The sequence below is a fragment of the Zonotrichia leucophrys genome, chromosome 2, assembly GCF_028769735.1.
Source record: "Zonotrichia leucophrys gambelii isolate GWCS_2022_RI chromosome 2, RI_Zleu_2.0, whole genome shotgun sequence".
Lineage (NCBI taxonomy): Eukaryota > Metazoa > Chordata > Aves > Passeriformes > Passerellidae > Zonotrichia > Zonotrichia leucophrys.
In genome coordinates, this window is record NC_088171.1 from 145,083,619 (window position 1) to 145,103,012 (window position 19,394).

General features: G+C 41.0%; 1 protein-coding gene across 1 annotated transcript in view; it reads right to left on the reverse strand.

The window, feature by feature from the left end:
• LOC135443406 (dynein axonemal assembly factor 11-like) overlaps window positions 1-8,717 on the reverse strand; it is a 52,121-nt gene extending 43,404 nt beyond the window's left edge. Inside the window, exons 1-4 of the mRNA XM_064703625.1 lie at window positions 8,597-8,717; window positions 5,481-5,538; window positions 4,207-4,416; window positions 3,229-3,398 (exon numbers count right to left, since the gene is read on the reverse strand). Coding sequence (XP_064559695.1) covers window positions 3,229-3,398; window positions 4,207-4,416; window positions 5,481-5,538; window positions 8,597-8,609 — 451 coding nt within the window. The 5' untranslated portion in view covers window positions 8,610-8,717. The remainder of the gene's footprint in view (window positions 1-3,228; window positions 3,399-4,206; window positions 4,417-5,480; window positions 5,539-8,596) is intronic.
• Window positions 8,718-19,394: the final 10,677 nt, after the last annotated feature.

The window sequence follows — 19,394 nt, forward strand, 5'->3', positions numbered from 1 at the left end:
AGTTTCTTGTAAGTATTGTATATTATCAGTAGGTCCTGTTTGACAAATTCAGCTAAGCTGCAGGACTACTTGTTTGAGCAGGTAACTTCAACTTCTCACTTGTGATGAGCATAAGAGAGGCATTCTCTATATACCTGCTGCTGAAGAGCTCTCAGAGTGTGTTTTTCTCTTGAGAAGAACAGCTTTGTTATGACTCAAGGCTAAGCTATTCAGGAAGAGGGAAAGCAGCACTTTGGGGCATGTACTTGCAACACACTGGTCCTGACCTGGTGGCTTTGGTAGAACCAAAGTTTTAGAGACTATAGGCATAGCAACAAACTGATACATCATCTGTCAGAAAGTGGGGCTGTCATTGCACTGGGGCTGTCCAGGTTGTGCCTTGCTGTTTGTGACTTCCAGTGTACCCAATTCAAAGGCTGAGGTCTGCCAGATTGTCTTGGTGCCCTTGGCATACACTGATGTCCTGAACCCTGACAGCTTCAGAAACAAAAAAGATCCTCTTGAGTTTAACTTTCAGCCCATAAAAATTCAGATGAGCCCAAACTTTTTAGTCTTAGAAACATTTTGTATTTTAAACATTTAGAATTTTGTGGTGCAAAAAAAGGTGAAAGAATGGTAATTCACAAATCTAGCACATCCATACTTGCTTTCAGCATGAAGGCCAATGCATGAGCTAATGGTGCATTGGGTTAGAAAGGCCAAATTATATCAATTCTGTAGCCCCTGGAAGCTGGTGATGTGGCAAGCATCACAATTAGCTGGTTTTGGGGTTTTTTTCCAGTTGAAAAAGAAAGGCTAAGTCTGGTGGCTTTGGAGTGGACTTCAGTGCAAGACTTGAAAGTGCATCTCTGGAATCTTAAATTCCACTGCTTGGACTGTGTCTGCATCATGTCATGGCAGATTAGGTTTACCTCCCTTTTCTGCTACAACATTTATTGCACTTTATGAAAAGGCAGGTTTTTGAATTAACAGAGTTTCTATGAATACAGATCAGTAACTGGAAAAGCCAAAAGCTCCATCAGTAACTTCAGACCCCACCTTCTGTCTTCTGACTTGAAAAGAACAGGAGGAATCTCCTTCCTCTTCTTAATATAAAATTTCTAAATTTCTTTTCTAAATTTCTGAATTACTTACCAAAATTTAGTTGTTTTGAAAAATGTATTGAGACTGAAGAAAGCGGACACAGCAGTATCTTGGGACAAAAGAACTGTGAAATTAAGATGCAAAATGCTGTAATGGATTGAAGGCTACATTTGTCCCCATTTGACCATATAATACTCTTATTAGGATCAGTAAGACCCATGGATATACATTCAAGGAAAGAATTTGTTCTTCAGGTGTGACTTAGTAAAAAAAATTATGTTGGAAATAAAGAAATTCTATACTTACAAACTAAAATCATCAGCAACAAAGTGGCAAACAGTCCTCCCATAAAATATCTGAGAACATAACAATACCCAGAAAGGTTAAAAAAAGCCAAGGGATGCATATTGGGTTAAAAGAGGTGAAACCTGAGTGGGAGGAGGAGGAAGGGTTCTTGCAGATGAACCCTCTGAACTCTGGTAGGTGAACTGTAATTTGAAACTTTAAATTACGTAAACTATTGAAGATAATCTCCTGGCAAGAAAGACCTCAGCATTCAGACTGAGAGAAAAATCCACTTAGAAAGACATGGATCCATTCTGATTCTTCTCAGCCTGCCAAAACCCCTGTCAAAGCACACTTGGCAAAGTAGCTTTCATTTCTGCATACATACTTCTTATTTTTGTGCATATCTATATAGCTCAGATATTTGCCTGCATTGACTATCATGTGAAAATACATTTTCACAGTAAGATACATATAACTTTGAAAATGTGACCCTTAAATTAAGTTTTATTCCCCAGTTGAAATGAAGCATGCACTCATGTCAGAAACAGAAAATAAAAGAAATAAAAATTACCTTGTACATACTGAAATGATTAAACACATGATCAGTGCAACCATCTGAAAAATGACATTTTGCACTGTCCTGGATTCTAAAATAAAAATCAGGAAAAAAAAGGGCTTTAATGAAAGTAAATATTTTACAGGAGGTGTTTGCAAAGGCTACCTTCAGCCTGTGAGACCGGGCTCTTCAGCTGCTTCTAAAGAGAACTTGCCTGGAGTGATTCAAAGCAGAAACCTAATTTTCATGCTCTGGGTGTCTCTCAGGAGTCTTTTTCCCCCACAACTACAGAAACACTGTGCCCTCCATGCTCTCAGAAAACCAGCCTTTCTGCATAATTGCCTGTTTTAGTTTTTGCTCCCATGCCCTTTCCTCCATTTTCCTTTTCACTCCTCTTTTCTTTTTTTTTTTTTCTGAAAAATGGGTGAGGGAAAGATGTGAACAGGGGGTAGTAATTGAATATAATTTTTAGGATTTTGTTATTTTTAATCATTTATTTAAAATATATGTTTTAGTAAATAAATTCTATTCTGCAAGGGGCCAGATCCATATTTTTAATGTATTTTCACTTCACTCTTAAAATGAGGCATGCCAGAATAAGAACATAACATACCTGCATTGCTCCAATTCTCTTCATTTGCATTTATCATAAATGAAGAGCAGGATTTTGAAGCACAAAATGGTTCCTCAAAATTAAGAAACTCATCATCTTTGGTGAGAAATGCTCCATTAGATGCTGGAATTTGCCTTTGTGACACATGGTTATTATATTCAGAAGAAAAGTCTGAATCACCTACAAGAAATGCATGTATAACTGAGATTGCACAGAAGAAGAGCACTGAGACTTTGTAATAATGAATTTAGGAATTAATTACTGAATCACAGGAGAGGTTGCAAATTGTTATGGGTAGGGAATTGGTGGGTTCAAATGTATGCAGGAGGAAATATGCAGAGTAAAGACAAAATTGCATAGGGCATAACAGATGAAGTTATTGAAAGAGCCAGGTGAAAGCAGACAGTGCCAGGTATTAATTACACCAGAATAAACATTCCTGGTGATGACTTTGCATTCAAATTCAGTCAAAAAATGACTTTTTGGCACAGAGGTCTTTGCAGACTCATACTCAGTTGTAATGCCAGGAGCTCTGTTTATCCCTTAGAATTCTGTAGCTCATTCTGTTCTTTACCTGCACACCTTGGCAGACAGCACCTGCATAACTTCCAGAAAGAGATGCCCAATTCACACTAAACACAGACTGCAATGTTGTACCTTGATTACCAGGTGCCTGATCAGGGCTTACCAACATCACTGTGACTGGCTTCTAGTTTACTGCATCCATCAGGCCAAGGATCCTCTACATGGGAGAAATCCATCCTGCTGGGAGTGGTGGAGCTGAGCCATGAGCTGGTAGCACTGAGGTTGAACAAGCTGTCAAGAGAGCGACGGATTTTCTTCCTTCGCCTGAATACCCTAGAAAGAAAAGATGTTGCCAAGGAATAGAGTTAATTATTCTTGTTGAGCAGGGACAGAGCTCTAAAGCTTGCAGGAATGACATGAAAGAACCAAGTTCTGGGTGCTGCTCCTGGCCCTGATCTTGACCCTGGGCACGTCACCAGGAGTGGCTGCTGCATACCACAATGTGTCAGGGAATGTATTAACAGCAGGGCTGATCATGCTCTTGTGATACTGGGCACTGTGGTACCAAATGATATCACAGCTACTGCTCTCTGATAGTACTGTGAGTGCTACCTGTGATTTTCACTGCTGTGTCTGATTTAGGATAGTCTAAATCCATTGAATTCCAGGTTTTTTGAACTATATTTTACATACCTTTCTAAATTGTTGCTCTTCTGAATCATGAGATGTTTTTCCTTGAGTAAGAATTCTAGGACCAGACCTTTTTATTTTATATATATGTGTGTGTGTGTGTTTTAGACAAAGATATTTATATATATATATATATAAATTTTTCTTAGTCCTTATCAGTGTAACATCCCATTGGCAAAATGAGCTGTAGCTCTCTCCTTTTCCTTTATTGGACCCAACTCCAATTATACCAACAACTCTGCACTAAAGAGTTTTTAGGTAGTAAGATGTGACTGAAAATCAAGTCATTTCATTCACTGCATTCTCTAAAGCAATTGGATGTTCCCAATCAGAAGTAATGCTGGTTTTATGCCGAGCAAAATGTAGACAGACACAGATAGACCTCTAGGTAAGGCCAGAGATGTGGAGGCAATTGCCAACATGGAGTAAAATCTGCACATAATTCACTTACCGAACTAAATTCTCTTTATATGTAACGCTGGTGTGGGATGGTGTCAGTGTTATGTTGCCCTCTTCATCAGACAGAAAACTGTCCTCTGTCAAAACATAATAACCATTGGAAAGCAGTCGAGGGCTGCGGCGGCACGCTAGAATGGAGCCTGTCAGAGGGTTTGTGGAGCACTCATAGGCAGGGTCGTCATCCAAAAAGGCACAAGCACAACTGAAAAGGAGAAATGAAAGCCTCTAATTTAGGGAAGGTCTGGACAGGGCAAACCCATGATTTAATTGTAATGAATTTACATTTCAAGCTGATGGAGACTGGTAGTGACATAGATTTAAAATACATGGATGTAATGATATTACTCTGTACTGGGGGTTTCAGCCAGCTGACATGTGCATCACATGTTCCAGAGCTTCAGATTTCAGGAGGGATACATGCCAGGGGAGCATTTCCTGAAGCATGGAGCCAGCTTGAGCTCAGAAGTGCTCAGTGTGTTTCTGTGGCAGTGCTCTTGGCCAAGGATCCTGCTGGACCTACACCGACCTGAGCCATCAGAGGCATTCCAGTATTTGGCTTCTCTGAGTTCCTCTACATGGCACAATCTGGGTGCCCCTGAGCTAGGCAGGATTTACTTGCTTTTTTATAAACTAGCCATACTTGGTGAAGATTTGAGGATGCATGACTTTTAATTCTCACAAATCCTAGAATGCCATGCAGCTGGAACAACATGGGATAAAGCCCACACATTGTGATAGCTCCATCCAGCACTGAAACACAATTGACATTGGGATTAAATACAGCACAGAAAAATATATTCCCCGGTGTTTAAAGTAGAAGGGAGTAATGACAGAGGTGAAAGGATCTAAAAGTTGTAGACATTTTACTTAGTTAGACTAAAATTTAATTTATGGTTATACCTTTCCCCTTAACACCTATGAGTTCCAAACGGCCATGTAGTGACATCATGGAAAGAAAGGAAGACACCAGATTGATTTAGTGTCTGATCTGTGTTTCAGTAAGAGGTTTAACTACCCCATATGGCATGTCACAGAGAGATACCATAATTTGAGTGTAGGGAAAAGCAGATGGAAGAGAGATACTCCAAAACCCTGTAATTGCAAAGCCAGTGTTTCCAACCTCCACAGCAGTACTTCTGAATTTCCATTTAGGGCAGTAATTAAATTATTATCAGCACTACATTTCTCAGCGGCCCAAAAGGGACTTTTACAAAATCTATGCCAAAACACAAAAAAAAATTAAGCAAGTGTAAATTTTCCTAATACCTTGGAAAAATATGTCTTGAGGGGCTGTATCTGTGCTCTTCATTAAATGGTGTTGAACCTGCAGAGGCAAAGGTGAAACAAGAAGGAATTTTTATCATATTCACTGTCAGATAGCTTTTGCATACCAGGAAGATAGTTTAAAAAGTGCTAAAAATGAAAAGAAAATTAAGGGAAGAATTAGAGGAGAGGAGACAAAACATATGAAGGAACTGGGGAAAGACTTAGTGTTTATAGGAAACTCATCTCAACCAGGACAACACAGAATCAGAGCCAGCCAAAATCAGATATTTGTACTCTGCCCAAACAACAGACTTGAGAGAAATAATTATGGACACAAATAAAATAACTGCAGTAATTTTAAGCTGTTTTATCAGAAATTTCCTTCATGCCAAAGCTAGAACCTGAACTGCCACTAGATACAGAGTAGAATGGAAAGGCCACCATTACCACTACATTATATTTTTCAGATGAAAATTGCAGACATAGAACAATGAGCACAGGGATTGCTACAGTGACAAATATTTGACAGTAATATTGTGGCAGGAGACTAAGGAAATAGGATTTGTCTGGATTACCATGGCTCAAGTGTGCAAAGTGCTGCTGGATGTTCTGCACCTGACAGAATCAATCTTACAAAATATGAGCAAGGCCTATGCATTGGGAGAATTTGTCTATTATTCCATAAAAAGATAAAAGATATATCTTTCTCTATATTACCTTGTCTCTCCTGAATCTTTAGAGCTTCAGACTTACAACACTGTTAGTACATGCCTATCATTCACCTCTGAGAGGAGAATTTTTTAGTTTTGTGTTCAGTTATGAGCTGAGGCAAAGAAAGGACATGAAGGTCAGGGTTTCCACTTTGGTAATCTTGTTTAACCTCCTTGGGAGCTCAGTTGTCAGTCACAGACTGGGTGTGAAGGCTGACTCAGCTTTGGGACCAGGCAAGGCGATGAAAGAAGTAAAACCTTCAGGATATTTTTCACAAATCAGTCCTATTACCTTGGTCCCATACATACTGCTTCTCCTACCCTTTGGGGAAAATAAAATCACTTTACCATGAATGAATTATGCTGTAATGGCTGCAAAAATAACTTGAGGAGGAGAAGATAGAATGAATTTGCAGGAAGGTACAGAGAGATCAAGAAGCATCAGTCAGAGCACCACAGAGCAAGTTGTACAAACAGTGGGACCAGGGGTGTATTTCATAGTTTGACATGTATTAGAGCTATTTTTAACATACAACTACCTCCTGAAATAATTTCTCTTATTTTAGACCAAATCATGATTCTTAAATGTGTAAAAAATCTTATATTCAAAACCAAGAAATGCATTCAAACTCTAGAAGAAGATACAGGAAGCACTCAACAAGCAGTTTGTAGATCTGGATATAAACCAAAACCAGCAAAATGCTAAGTCTTATCAGTCAAAAAAGATTCCCTCCAAAAGGTATTTATTTCTATTAAAACTCTGACAAATGTATCCAAATTTATTTGCTCCTGGAGTTGATGCAATATGTGATGTTCCATACATCTTGAAAAGGACTGTTTCATACACCCTAGGGTAACAGGGAATATAGATTAGTTTTAAAAGAGTTTTAAAAGAAATGGAAGCATGTTTTATTTTGTCTTGTTTGAAAATCAGGATGTGTAAGATAGTATCAGGAATATAGATCAAATTATTAGTTATAATGTATTCTCACTTAGGCAAAAGTAACTGAGTCTAGGGCAAATTTGTTTGAAAAGGATATATAGAAGTAGATGACAGGATCAGTTATATCTATCGCAACTCTTTAATAATCTGAGTGTGAAACTTTCCAGCAACTGAAACCCACAGCACAGCTGTATTGCACACAATTCTTTCAGTGATGAAAATAAAAAGTAGCAATGTCTAAAAAAGAATAACTTTTAGGAGTGGCAGCTTTCCTGTGGGGTGGTGCTTTCACTAGAAAGTGTTGACACATGCTGATCGCAGTGGCAGAACAAACCACAGTCCTTCTGTTCCTCATTTGAATTCTCTCATAACTTTGCAAGGTATGTCTCTGCAGGATGTTTATTTGCCACCCTCCAGAGAAATAAAATTTAAGATAAAATAATATATTTATCTCTATAAAGGAAAGAGAGCAATATACATATGCAGATATACTACAGGGGAGGCAAGGCATTTTCCTCTTTTTGAGAAGAGTTAATAAGCAGCTGTAACTTGCTTTTAAACTATTTTAAGTAACGATAATATCTGGCTTCTGTGAACAGTCATGGAACAGGCAGTCCAACAGATTTTTTTGCTGCCTGTGATCAGGAAAATTTTTGGCTCACGCATAATGAAGAGAGTTCTTGAAAATAATTCAATCAATGATGTAGAAAACATGGAAATATTATGTTGTAGACAATGCTGCACAGTGTTCTGCTTTCATTTAATATTCAGTCCTATTTCTGTGCTATTAATAGCGTGAGAAGCCATAGTAATGACATAACAAAACAAAGCTTCTCGACCACCACTATACAATGGAGAGTGGTGCTGTGTCTGTACTCCATGAAACGAGCCATCAACACAGCACACCTAAACCATGGCATGAGAAAAAGACAAGAGCTCTATGAAATCTCACTAAAAGCCAATCTGAGGTGAATGTGGCAACATTTTATGTCATGAATCCAAATAAAAATTTAAGCCAGCAACCCCCCTTGGATTTCAAAACACAGAAAAGTTCATGTTGTAATATAAACAAAAAGTCATTGTGCAAACCAGTCAGTTTTAACTACCTTTCCCTCCAAAAGTCAAATTAGTGTTTAAGCCAATGATGCCTTCAGCTACAATCTAAATATTTACATTCGTACCCACCAAAATATTGTGCTAACTGTTCAAATAGCTGAAACCCAGGCAACCAGTTTTATTCTATTTTATCTACCAAACACAAGAGTCTACAAAGCGTTTTATTTGTTCACGCACATCAGTTGTTTTTGAAGAGCAGCTTTGTCTTTTCTCCCTGCAGGTAATGGTAGCAACATTCACAAAACCGCGAAACTTCCTGAAGAGCAGCACAGAAATGAACCCAAAGCTTAGCTATTCCTCAGCTGGCAAATATATTAACAGAGAAATAAGTCTAAAATCCTTCAAACCTGGAAAATCCATTTCACAATTAACACATGCGTGCAAAATTTTCTGTTCATCAGCGGGAGAGCCGGTGGGACGGCTGGTGGAGGCTGTTCTGGAGCAGCTTCCTGGGAGAGCTCAGCCCTGGCTCTGCAAGGGCAGCTCTAGCAAGTCCCTGTTTCCTTTCGAAAACAGCCCGTGCAATCAGCGACACAGAGCCCCAGTGAGGTCACGTTTCCTGTAAAGTCGCCTCACATCACAGGCATTTGTTCTGAAGAGCAAAGCGAAGATAAAGATTAGCCCAGGAACGCTCCTGCCGGCTGTTGCGAAAGAGAAGAACCACTACAAATAACGTCTCGCCCCAATGACCGTGCAGAGAACAAAGACAGAACATTTTCTCATCAGTGACACTGAATTTTGTTTCAGATTTGCTTTTCCACCTCACACAGAAAACTTTCAAGTTGTGTATACAAATCATTCCATTTGTTGAAATACTTGTGAGCCTGGCAGGCTTTGATGTGAGAAAATGATCCAGTTACAAAAAAAAAATGATAACAATACATTTTGCAAAAGCACTACTGTACAGAAGATACATTTGGGCAGCATTCAGAGTTACGTTTCACACTGAAAACATTACTGCAAATATGTGCCATGCAATGTCAATATAAATTCCATAGAAAGGAGGAAGGAATAAAGCCATTTGTAAACATAGTCATTGTTGCATGCTAAATGTTTCATACTCTGTAAGGTACCTATTCATCATACTTTAAAGTATAAAAAATAAAGTCAAATCCACATAAGAGAAATGGAGCCTGAATAAGATATCCTGGCAATCAAAGGACTTGGCTACAGAACTATTACATGCAAAAGTAATATATATCAGCTGCTTGACACTGAATTGTACAGCCTTAGGGGGTAACACTTCATCTCCAAATAGATAAAATCATCTAGTAGTTTTCTTTCCTGATGTCTGTATGTATCACTGACAAAAAAATGAAACCATAAATCTAGTAAAATATGATTAATTTTGTGATAGTTTGTGGGTTTCTTTCCCCTTGGAGAAGGAAAAATACTTCCACTGATAAAAACAATGTAAAAAGCTCACCTCCCAGAAAAGGAACAAAAATAGGAATTAAGCAATTGGGATGTTGCAAAAGATCTTCTGTTTGTGAGTTAAACTAAAATGAACATTTTATGATCCTTTTGGTCAAACATGAAAATAGGGACATAGTCCATCTTCACATCAGTTCTTTAAATTTAGTGGAATTATGTCAATGAGGGAATTTAGTCCAGCACTATTTCCATGGATGCATGGGCTTCATCACAGCAACATTTCCCTGGCCACCCTGCCTCTCTACAGGCAATGAATATAAATTCCCAATGATCTTTAAAACTAGGTCACTTACAGAAGAATTTCTGTACACACAGGAATTTACTCCTTGGGCATATTTTTTGTTTCTTTTCTTATTATTCTCAACAGGAAGAAGTTAATTCCAAGTTTGAACTGCTTTTCTGAAGGACATTGGCATTTCATATTTGTCTATATAGTTAAAATATATTGTGTCTATATCATCATATTCAGGCTTGGAGGTGTTTTCTTTTTTAATCACTGCTATTTGTATCTGAAACTCACTGTTCCACAAGCTTTTGATGCATAAATCTCATGCATTGGTGAATATTTTATAGGTGAGTGCTCGACTATAGTTAATACACACACACACATACACACACACGCACACAATGGTTTATATACAGCTTTTTTATTCTTCACTCTGTAGCTCCTCAAATTTCCCATTCCACCAACACACCCTGTCTTAACAATAAGCAGGTTTCAAATTTTACAAATTGAGTACACCAACAACTTACTGGCAGTAGTTTTATGCCTGTGGCACACATTACCATTCAACCCACAAAAGGAAGGAAATTAGAAATTACGATACTAAATACCACCCATATTTGTACTCTTCTCCCAGGCTCACTCTGCTTTTGATGCAACAGATTGTGGAGGGCCTGACAGTCCAAGAGAGGTGGGGCTGGGGCAGCTCCATGCCTGAGGTCCCACCAGCATTGAGCCAGTGTTATAGATGGATAATGTGATGATTGGCTCTCGCAGTTAAAAGATAACTATTGTGTGAATATTAATAAAAGCTTTAGTGATGTATAGTTATATTATTGTAGTTTAGATGTCCTCTGTTCTCCCCCCCCCCCCCCCATCTTGTTGCCATCAGGCAGCCGGGGTTGTCCAGGACAGGTACAAAGAAGCTGCACAGGTGTCCCTTGCATGGGCCAGTTGGGAATAGAAAAGCTTGGTGCTTAGGGGGGTGGCATGGCAACACTTGACATGCAATCAAGGTACAAGAAAGCAGTTTCCACTGATAAATGGCATAGAAGAGCTGACTGACAGACTTTGGGAGGGGCCAGGGCTGGTTGATGCAACCCCCAGGGGTATAAAAGACTGAGCATCCATCTTGAAGATTAACTGGCCACATGGTATGCATGAAGGGCAGTTCCCAGCACTGCAGCTTTTTCCTTAGTAATCCTTTGTTATATTTTTGTTACGGTTTAATAAACCTTTTTAAATTTTCCAAGTGAGCAGCTGTCTCTCACACCTGGGAGGGACACAGAGTGCATTTGTAACCACATGTTACACACATGGCTGGCAACACAGGCAACAGCCACAGAGTGCACTCCCACAGCACCAAGAGCCTCATTCTTCTCACCCCTCTGGCTGAACAGTGCAGGGATCCTCTAGTGAGGATACACACATCTGCACATGCCCCTCCAGCAGCTGGGCTCAGGAACTCTGCCCAACAGCGGTCCCTGGATCCCAGTCTCACCAGTTGCACCCACATGGACATTTGAGCTCTCAGCCCACAGCCCAGCTGGTGGTGCAGACCATCACACACACAGGTACAGCTGGCTGGGACTGCCCAGGGCCTCAGCAGCCCACAGGGAGACACCCCAGCCCATGGGTGTCCCATGCCCCAGGCAGCAATCCCGAGGTGCTCTGGTGTTAAATCATCTGGGTGGGTTCCATGCCTTGCCACGAGGGCTGAGACTCCTCTGGGACAGCGCTGGGAAAGGCCCAGCAGACAAAGTGTCCCTTACTCTGAAATTTTCCCACCTGCCTTTGTGCTCCCAGGCTCCTCTGGCTGATCAGAAAGGTTTTTGATGGGCTGATGCCTCCTGGAATGGGAACAGCTGGGTGCAGGGAATTCTTTGGGCTCCTTCCCCCACTGCTGTGTTCCCACTCCCTCCACTCTGAGACCCCCTGTGAGTGTGCAGATGAGTTTTTAGCTCATATTGCACCATAATTTTGCCATCTCGACAGCCAACTGCAACTCAATGCAGAGTACTGTTCTGCTAAACACACAATTTTGCAACTGCAACTCAATGCAGACTACTGTTCTGCTAAACACACAATTTTCAGGAAGGGTATTTTCTGGTAGAGTGAATTGAGTGGCCGTGGTGGAGAGAGTGGAGTGCTTATTGATTGAATGTAATTGAGAGTAATGTGATGCTCCTGTAACTCCCTTTGAACCTCCTGGAAACCTGACAACCTTTAATTGTCCACCAGCTTCAGTAACCATCAAATCAGGCCATTTTCCTCTATCACAGGTCTGTGTCAATATTGTTTATATAGTACTCAATAGTAAAAAAAAAAAAAAAAATTCTTGATATCTGAAAAATAATTGAAAAAAATTTAAAAATCCAGCAGGGGAAAGGCTGGTCATGAGCATCTCTAAGCAGCCTCACTGGGTCAAAATGAAGGTCTATGAAACTCTCCTTGCCTGCAGTCTTGCTGCAGGGCAAACTAGGACCCATTTTCATTCACCATTTAAACTAAGTGCATTCCTTTATGCAGCAGAAACACAGCAATATTTGAGGGGCTCTAGTAATTAAGAAAAAAAATCTCACAAAACTAGACATTTTATTTCAATTTTAAGAAAAGGCTAATCCTGCATTTAGTTAGAATTTTGGTGCAGGTTACAGAATTGTCACATCATATATGATTTTAATAACCTTATCAGGTCAGCTGTATGAACAAAGATTAATTAGCCTGAACAAAGATTAATTTGCCTTGAAGTGGAACAAATCCATTTTTGATGTTATCACATGGAAATCCCGTCACACTCTATCAGAGACTTTCTGAGTTTCAGGATTGATTTTTGCCCCCAAATTCATTATTTTAGCTTAGTTGTTCTGCAAAACAGGCAAAAAAGGACATTTCTTGGTGGAGTAAAAGGGCATTTCTTGGCATTTGTAAAAGGCATTTTTAAAAATTTTTGTAAAACTTGAAAAAGGGCATTTCTTGGCATTTGCATGGTGGAGTATAATGAATAGACCTGTAAAATTTGGAATTAGCTCTGAGCTTGCTGATACACCCATACTACTTAGATCTCAAGAGCTTACCTCCAATAATGCAACATCAGCTACCTCTGTATTATACAAGACACAGTCCAGATAGACAAAAACTGTTTAAAAAGGATCTGAATCAAGTCAGCCTGTGATGTGCAAAATGAAATGTGATATTTCTCTGTACAAAGCCATGACCAGGCTGTGTTGTATCTCCTTGCTTCTTGATTATATGGTACCATGGAGAAATTTCCTTGGTATCAGAACCTGATGTAGACATGGGAAAATGCCACATCACGATACAAGAGCAGTGTAAAAATAGGCATGGGAAAAATACAAGAAGTGCTTCCATTAGAATCTGTAACTCCCCCACCCTGCATCTGAAAATACTGCTTTAAAACCCATTTTATCAGAAAAAGAAAACAAAAGGAAGAGATTCAAATCCAGCAGCCGAATTTAGAAAATCCAAAGCAGAATTTAGCCAAGGTTTCTAATAAAACATAGGTGAGTCCTCATTGGAGTTCTCCATAAATTTCCTCACAAGAAGATCTAACTGTTCCTGAACAAGAAGGTAGGAACACTAAAAAAAAAGCAACAAACACACAGATCTATGCTAAAACCTGTCTGGCTCGATTTTATAAAGGATGACAAAAGTTCATGAGTCAGCACACTGCAGTGTTTGCTGTGACTACAAGCAGCCAGGGCAGAGTCAGTTGTTGGCCAGTTGTGCTCCAGCAGCATCTGATTTGCAGAGAATAGAAATATTAATGCACAGATCATGGGTCTGAGCAGAGCATGAGTGGGAACAGGTTTAAGGTGATGTATGAGAGGTGTACACCCATGGTTCCTAAGCTCACAGGCCATCACACTTGCTGCACACATCTACATTTTAGGACACACAGACTGAGAGGGAAAGGACAGGGACTAAAGTAGCTAGGACAGTGTGGGGACACTCTAAATGTTAAAACCCATCACTATGTGACCAACCCAGGAATAACCCATAAGACATGGAGAAGACTCATACTCCTGTCTCCTAACTACTAACTACTACTAACTACTCACTGTAGTTAGTGCTGGACACAGCACCTGCATAGCAGCACCTGGGTGGTTAAAAGCTGAACAGGCCACATAGGTACACATGGCTTTAGGGACCTGCTTGGTGCTCTAACTAGACACATAAAATCTCATCTTTGGTTGGGGTTTCCTTGTGACATTTTGAGTCCCAAAATAAAAAATAATATTCCTCTCAAGGTGGCCATGCACTGCTGCCCACTTTACCTGGGAACCTGGGTGGTTTCTGTGACAGCCCTGATGTGATCTACTTGGAACAGAGTTCCATGTAGAACAGTACATTGTACAACAGTACATTGTACTGATGTACAGTGAAGACTTTTAGCTAACAAATGATTGTAAAGAATCATAACATGCTTTATATATACTGAAAATCTGTAGCTGAAAGATGTTAGTCCCACTAGTTCCTGAGACAACACTAGTGGGAAAATACTGATCATTCTGGTATCATGGTAATTTCTGTAATAAATCCTACTGAGTGAGGGATAAATGAGGACCAGTAACAACTGAAGTGATACTCTAATAATGTTCTTTAAAATGCTTGTCTTTACACAGCAACCTTATCACTTGTCTCTCTGTAGTCTGACACTGACTGAGTCCCTTTCTGCCAGTATACCAGTATTTAAGCAAAGTCTAAATTTGTGAGGCTTATACTGAGAGTACTGAGGCCTTTCTGATATTGTTTGCAATTCTTCCAGCCTTGCCCATGCCCAACTCACATTTCCAGCTTGATCCAAAGTATGTCCTGGACTACTTCAATGGCTAGGGAGAGGCAACAGCACAGGCAGCCTCAGTATCCAGTGAAAAACCATGCACACAAGAGGCAGAGTGGTTTTACAGCCTGAATATTACCCAGCATTGCATAAACATCAAGGATCTGAATGTGGCCTACAAGGCAATTAAGGACAGAGAGCAGAACTCTGATAGCCTTCCAGGAACTGCCCATGTGACACCAGCACAGACCTAATGGCCAAGTACCAAGAAACAAGTGACTCCTACCAAGAGCACGTGCTCCTGTGAACAAATGCATTACAGGCATTTTACAGGCAGGGCTGGGCACAAAGGGCTAATCTCACAATCAACAACCATCCTTCAACTCCTGAGAAAACCCCAGTTTACATGGGACCACATGTAAACTGGGGACAGGAAAATATCACTAGTTTTACAAAGTGATTGGTATTGCCTGCTGACAGAAGTGATGTGTATTTTTCATTCTCACTCGTGGGCTCCACCAGGTTGGACATGTGATGTTTGGAATTTTGTTTTCCTTCAGCACAAGTTTCAAATTCTGTCCACCCAGAGGTCAGCTCTTAGAAATGCACACCATGAAAATCTTCCCACTGGGATATGTTTGTTAGTCAAGTGCTCTATTGATCCACCAGAAAGTGTATGCTGCATTTCAGTCTCATATGGAAATAATCTAGGAAATCAGGGCATAGAGCAGGTATCATTACTACAGCTTTTGTTTAACACTGCTCTCATCAAGGCTTTAAAGGAAAATTCAGTAATATATTTACTAATGTAGTCCAATCTACAGAATCTAAAACCAAAACACTGTCCAAGACTTATGGCTGCAATATGAAAGGTAGAAGTAAGTGATGCATTGGACAGGACGTTTCTGAGGCAAAAGCACAATTACATCTCAAGAGGTCTAACATTCACTGCAAAACAATATTCATAGTGTGGTGAATGTTCCTTATGCCCCCAATAAATATCAAATGATACTGAGAAAGAGTAGCGAGGCTGTAACATGTTACAGCAGAGCTGCCTGCATCCAAAACAGGGAGCTGCTCCCTCCCAGCCATGCAGAGCATCAGGAGGTACCACTCTGGTGGGCAGCAACTTCTCCCTCAAGGCTTTCCTCTAACCCCATCAAATGCCAATGTTTGCTATTTCTTCTCTTTCTTTGTGTGGATTTGGGGCCCTTTCAGTAATGTCAGAACCACCTGCTAAATGCAAATTTCATTCCCCACCTGGATTTACCAGGTCTCACTCCTTAGCACTCTCACCTTACTGTACTTCACTCTTAAAATACTGCAGAATTTTAATCCAGTAGGGATCCTTACTACTGCTTTCCAGCTTCATGCCACCTCTCCAGCAATGCAGTGAAACAGAGCACCTTGGGCAAACAGGCAGTTCTCTGAGAGAAACCACTGACAGAATTAAAGGCATTTTGCAAAGAACCAGTGAGCAACTCAGTAAAAAATGTCCAGTTTCTCTGTCTTTCAAAACTAGAAAAAGATGGGGTTGATGTCCCAAACCCACAGGGTTACTATTTTGCATGGTGTCAATGGCAATGGCTGTTAGTGACTTTCTTTTTTCATACAAGGCCAGATGCTTCAAAACTCATTCACTTTAGGGTATTTCCCAGCATCTGGAAAATTTAGGACTTTAAAAGGGAAAGAAAAGTGTTTGGTGAGATAATGGAAATCTTCACAGAAGGAGGGAGGAATTTCTGGAAAGGAGGGAGTTTCTGGGATGAAAGAAGAAGGGCAGAGAAACTGAAGAGAGGGCCATAACAGCTTGATGTCAGATATGGAGCCAAAATAGACCAAGGAAGTGGCAGGAGAAGGACAGATGATGACAGAACAGAGCCAGGCCACATGCAAGCTGCCTGTGCAGATGGATAGAGCAGGGCAGAGGTGCTGATGCACATTTGCCAGACTGAGGCTGTGCAGACGCCATTTGAATACAAGCACCAGCAGTAATTTTAAATATACCTCTCTATTATAATAAGGGTAAACAACAATAAAGTTTTATTCTATTGACTGTCATCTCACAATTGCAATATCTGACATTTTAAGTAGTTCTTTCATGACCTAACCCAATCACCCACAAGAAAAAACAAATGGCAAAATAAACAAACTGATGTCTGGGTTTCTCACATAATATCGTTCTTTTCCCAGGTGTTTGATCATTTTCCCAGACCTTTCCTGAACCCTTCCCATTTTTGGATGGGTTCTCTGAATAGCCAGTTATTTTAATAACAACATACTGGTGCCAAGTGCAGCGATAATGTCACCTCTCTACTCCTACTCCGTGTTTCCATGTGCATGTGCTTTGCAAAGACTGCATTAGTCTTTTCAGCATCAACAGCACATCATGAGCTCATGCTCAGCTGATTATGAAATCCTCTCTCCCCCTCTCCGAGTCTCAGTGAGTCACTGACTGGCAATATAAAATCTCCCATCCAGTTTGGTTTCCAATTTATGGCCTGTATATTCATGACGAAGCTGAAGACATGCTTCGTGACAAGATTAAACACCAAATTGTGTGAGGAGCACAAATACTGAAATCTCTTTTCCTGCATCTCTGTCTTGTCATGCTCTGGTGTCTGAAGGAAAATAATCACTGAGTCTTTCCATTGTGAAGAGGTTGACTCAGTGACCCTCCCCTGTCCAGTTGAGCATTTTAACAGAAAAGTTGGAATAATGTTATGTATGTCTCTCTGTGTCAAGCTTGAAGTAAGATAGAAGTTTTAGGAGTAAATGAAGAAAGGGAAAATGGTAGGCAGACAGGCAATGCAGCCATGTAGGCCTTGTTTTCCCAGGAGACAAAACTAAATATCAGATGTGGTTTTGTACTAAAAAAATATAATAAATGTCTTGGCCTAAATTGTTCCTTGCTGGTTTTATGGTGGAATAGTGTAGCTGAAATGGGGTCCTGGGCCATGGGCAGAGCTAGGGAGGCACTGGGGGAGGCAAATCAGGGCCAGCAGGGGCTATGGGTGCCTGTGGGCTCCAGCAGGGCAGGGATGGTTATACATGGAATGGTAGCAAAGAAATGGGGACAGTGACTAGGGCTCCTTGTTCTCCCAAATGTTTTGATAATAGTGCAAGGAAATGCTGCCGTGTGCTGCTGGACCACACATGGACTTGTGCTGTTCTGAAGGCAGTGTGGTAGGAGTCACACATGGCACCCTGCATCAGGTGTCCCTTCCTCCAAGTCTTTAGCTTGGTTCCCACCTGCCATTTGTCCCTGTGCTCCTCTGAGTTTGAGGAAATGGGCCCTTGATGGGCTGATTGCTCCTGGGAGCTGCCAGGTCTGGGGATTATATGGGCCTGTCTTCCTGTGTTCTTCTGTGCTCACAGATGTGCTGTTAGTCCATATTAATACAAGGGGCTTTCTGTGCCTCTGCCACCTCCTGCCAGCTCTGCCTCCCTCTCAACAGCCTCAGCAGCAAGGTGATGCTCAAGGTACCACACACTGCTCTGAGCCCATCCCACACCATGGCAAAACTCAGCCTTCAGCAGTGAAGAGCATGATTCAGTGATTCCCATGTGTCCAGCTCCATCCTCATGGCCTTTATCTTCCCCCGTTCCCTCTCCTTGGACAGAAGCACCTCCACTTTTCCAACTATCCTGATGCTGCACATTCTTTGTCACTCAAAAAGAGCTCATTTCTTACACAACAGCCTTCACTATCCTGTGGCAAACCCTCTAAACCAAAGATTGCATCAAAACTACACCAAGAGTAGTAAGAGCTGGAGAATTCAAATGAATACAATGGCAACATTTTTACTAAAAAAAGGAAAAAACTCTCCCTTCCCTTCCCTTCCCTTCCCTTCCCTTCCCTTCCCTTCCCTTCCCTTCCCTTCCCTTCCCTTCCCTTCCCTTCCCTTCCCTTCCCTTCCCTTCCCTTCCCTTCCCTTCCCCTTCCCTTCCCTTCCCTTCCCTTCCCTTCCCTTCCCTTCCCTTTTCCCTTCCCTTCCCTTTTCCCTTCCCTTCCCTTCCCTTCCCTTCCCTTCCCTTCCCTTCCCTTCCCTTCCCTTCCCTTCCCTTTCCTTTCCCCCCTTTCCTTCCCTTCCCTTCCCTTCCCTTCCCTTCCCTTCCCTTCCCTTCCCTTCCCTTCCCTTCTTCAAGCCTCCTTCTTCCTTCAGTCTCTTCTGTTTGTTACCACCTTCCAGAAAATGGTAACAAGGGAAAATCTAGGGAGGAAAAAAAATATCATAGCAAATACTCTAAAATATCCTACTGAACATTATGTCTATAAAGACTCCTCAAGTGGGAGGCAGCCTCCTGGGGACTAAATGAAGCAGATGGATTGACCTTGAACAGCAGCCAAACGCCCACACAGCCACTCGCTCACTCCCCCAGCAGTGGCATAGGGAAGAGAATGGGAAGAACAAAAGTGAGAATCATGGAATCATTAAGGTTGGAAAAGAACTCTAAGACAACTGAGCTGCTGGACAATTGAGCTGCTGGTTAGTTCATCACTAACCCATGCTTCCCACTGGCACATCCACGTTTGTTTTTGAACACTGAGGAATGGCGATGATTTCACCATTTCCATGTGCAGCCTGTTCCAATGCCTGACCACTTTCTGCAAAAAATGTTTTCCTAATATCCCATCTAAACATCCCCCGGCATAACTTGAGGCCCTTTCCAAGTCCTATCA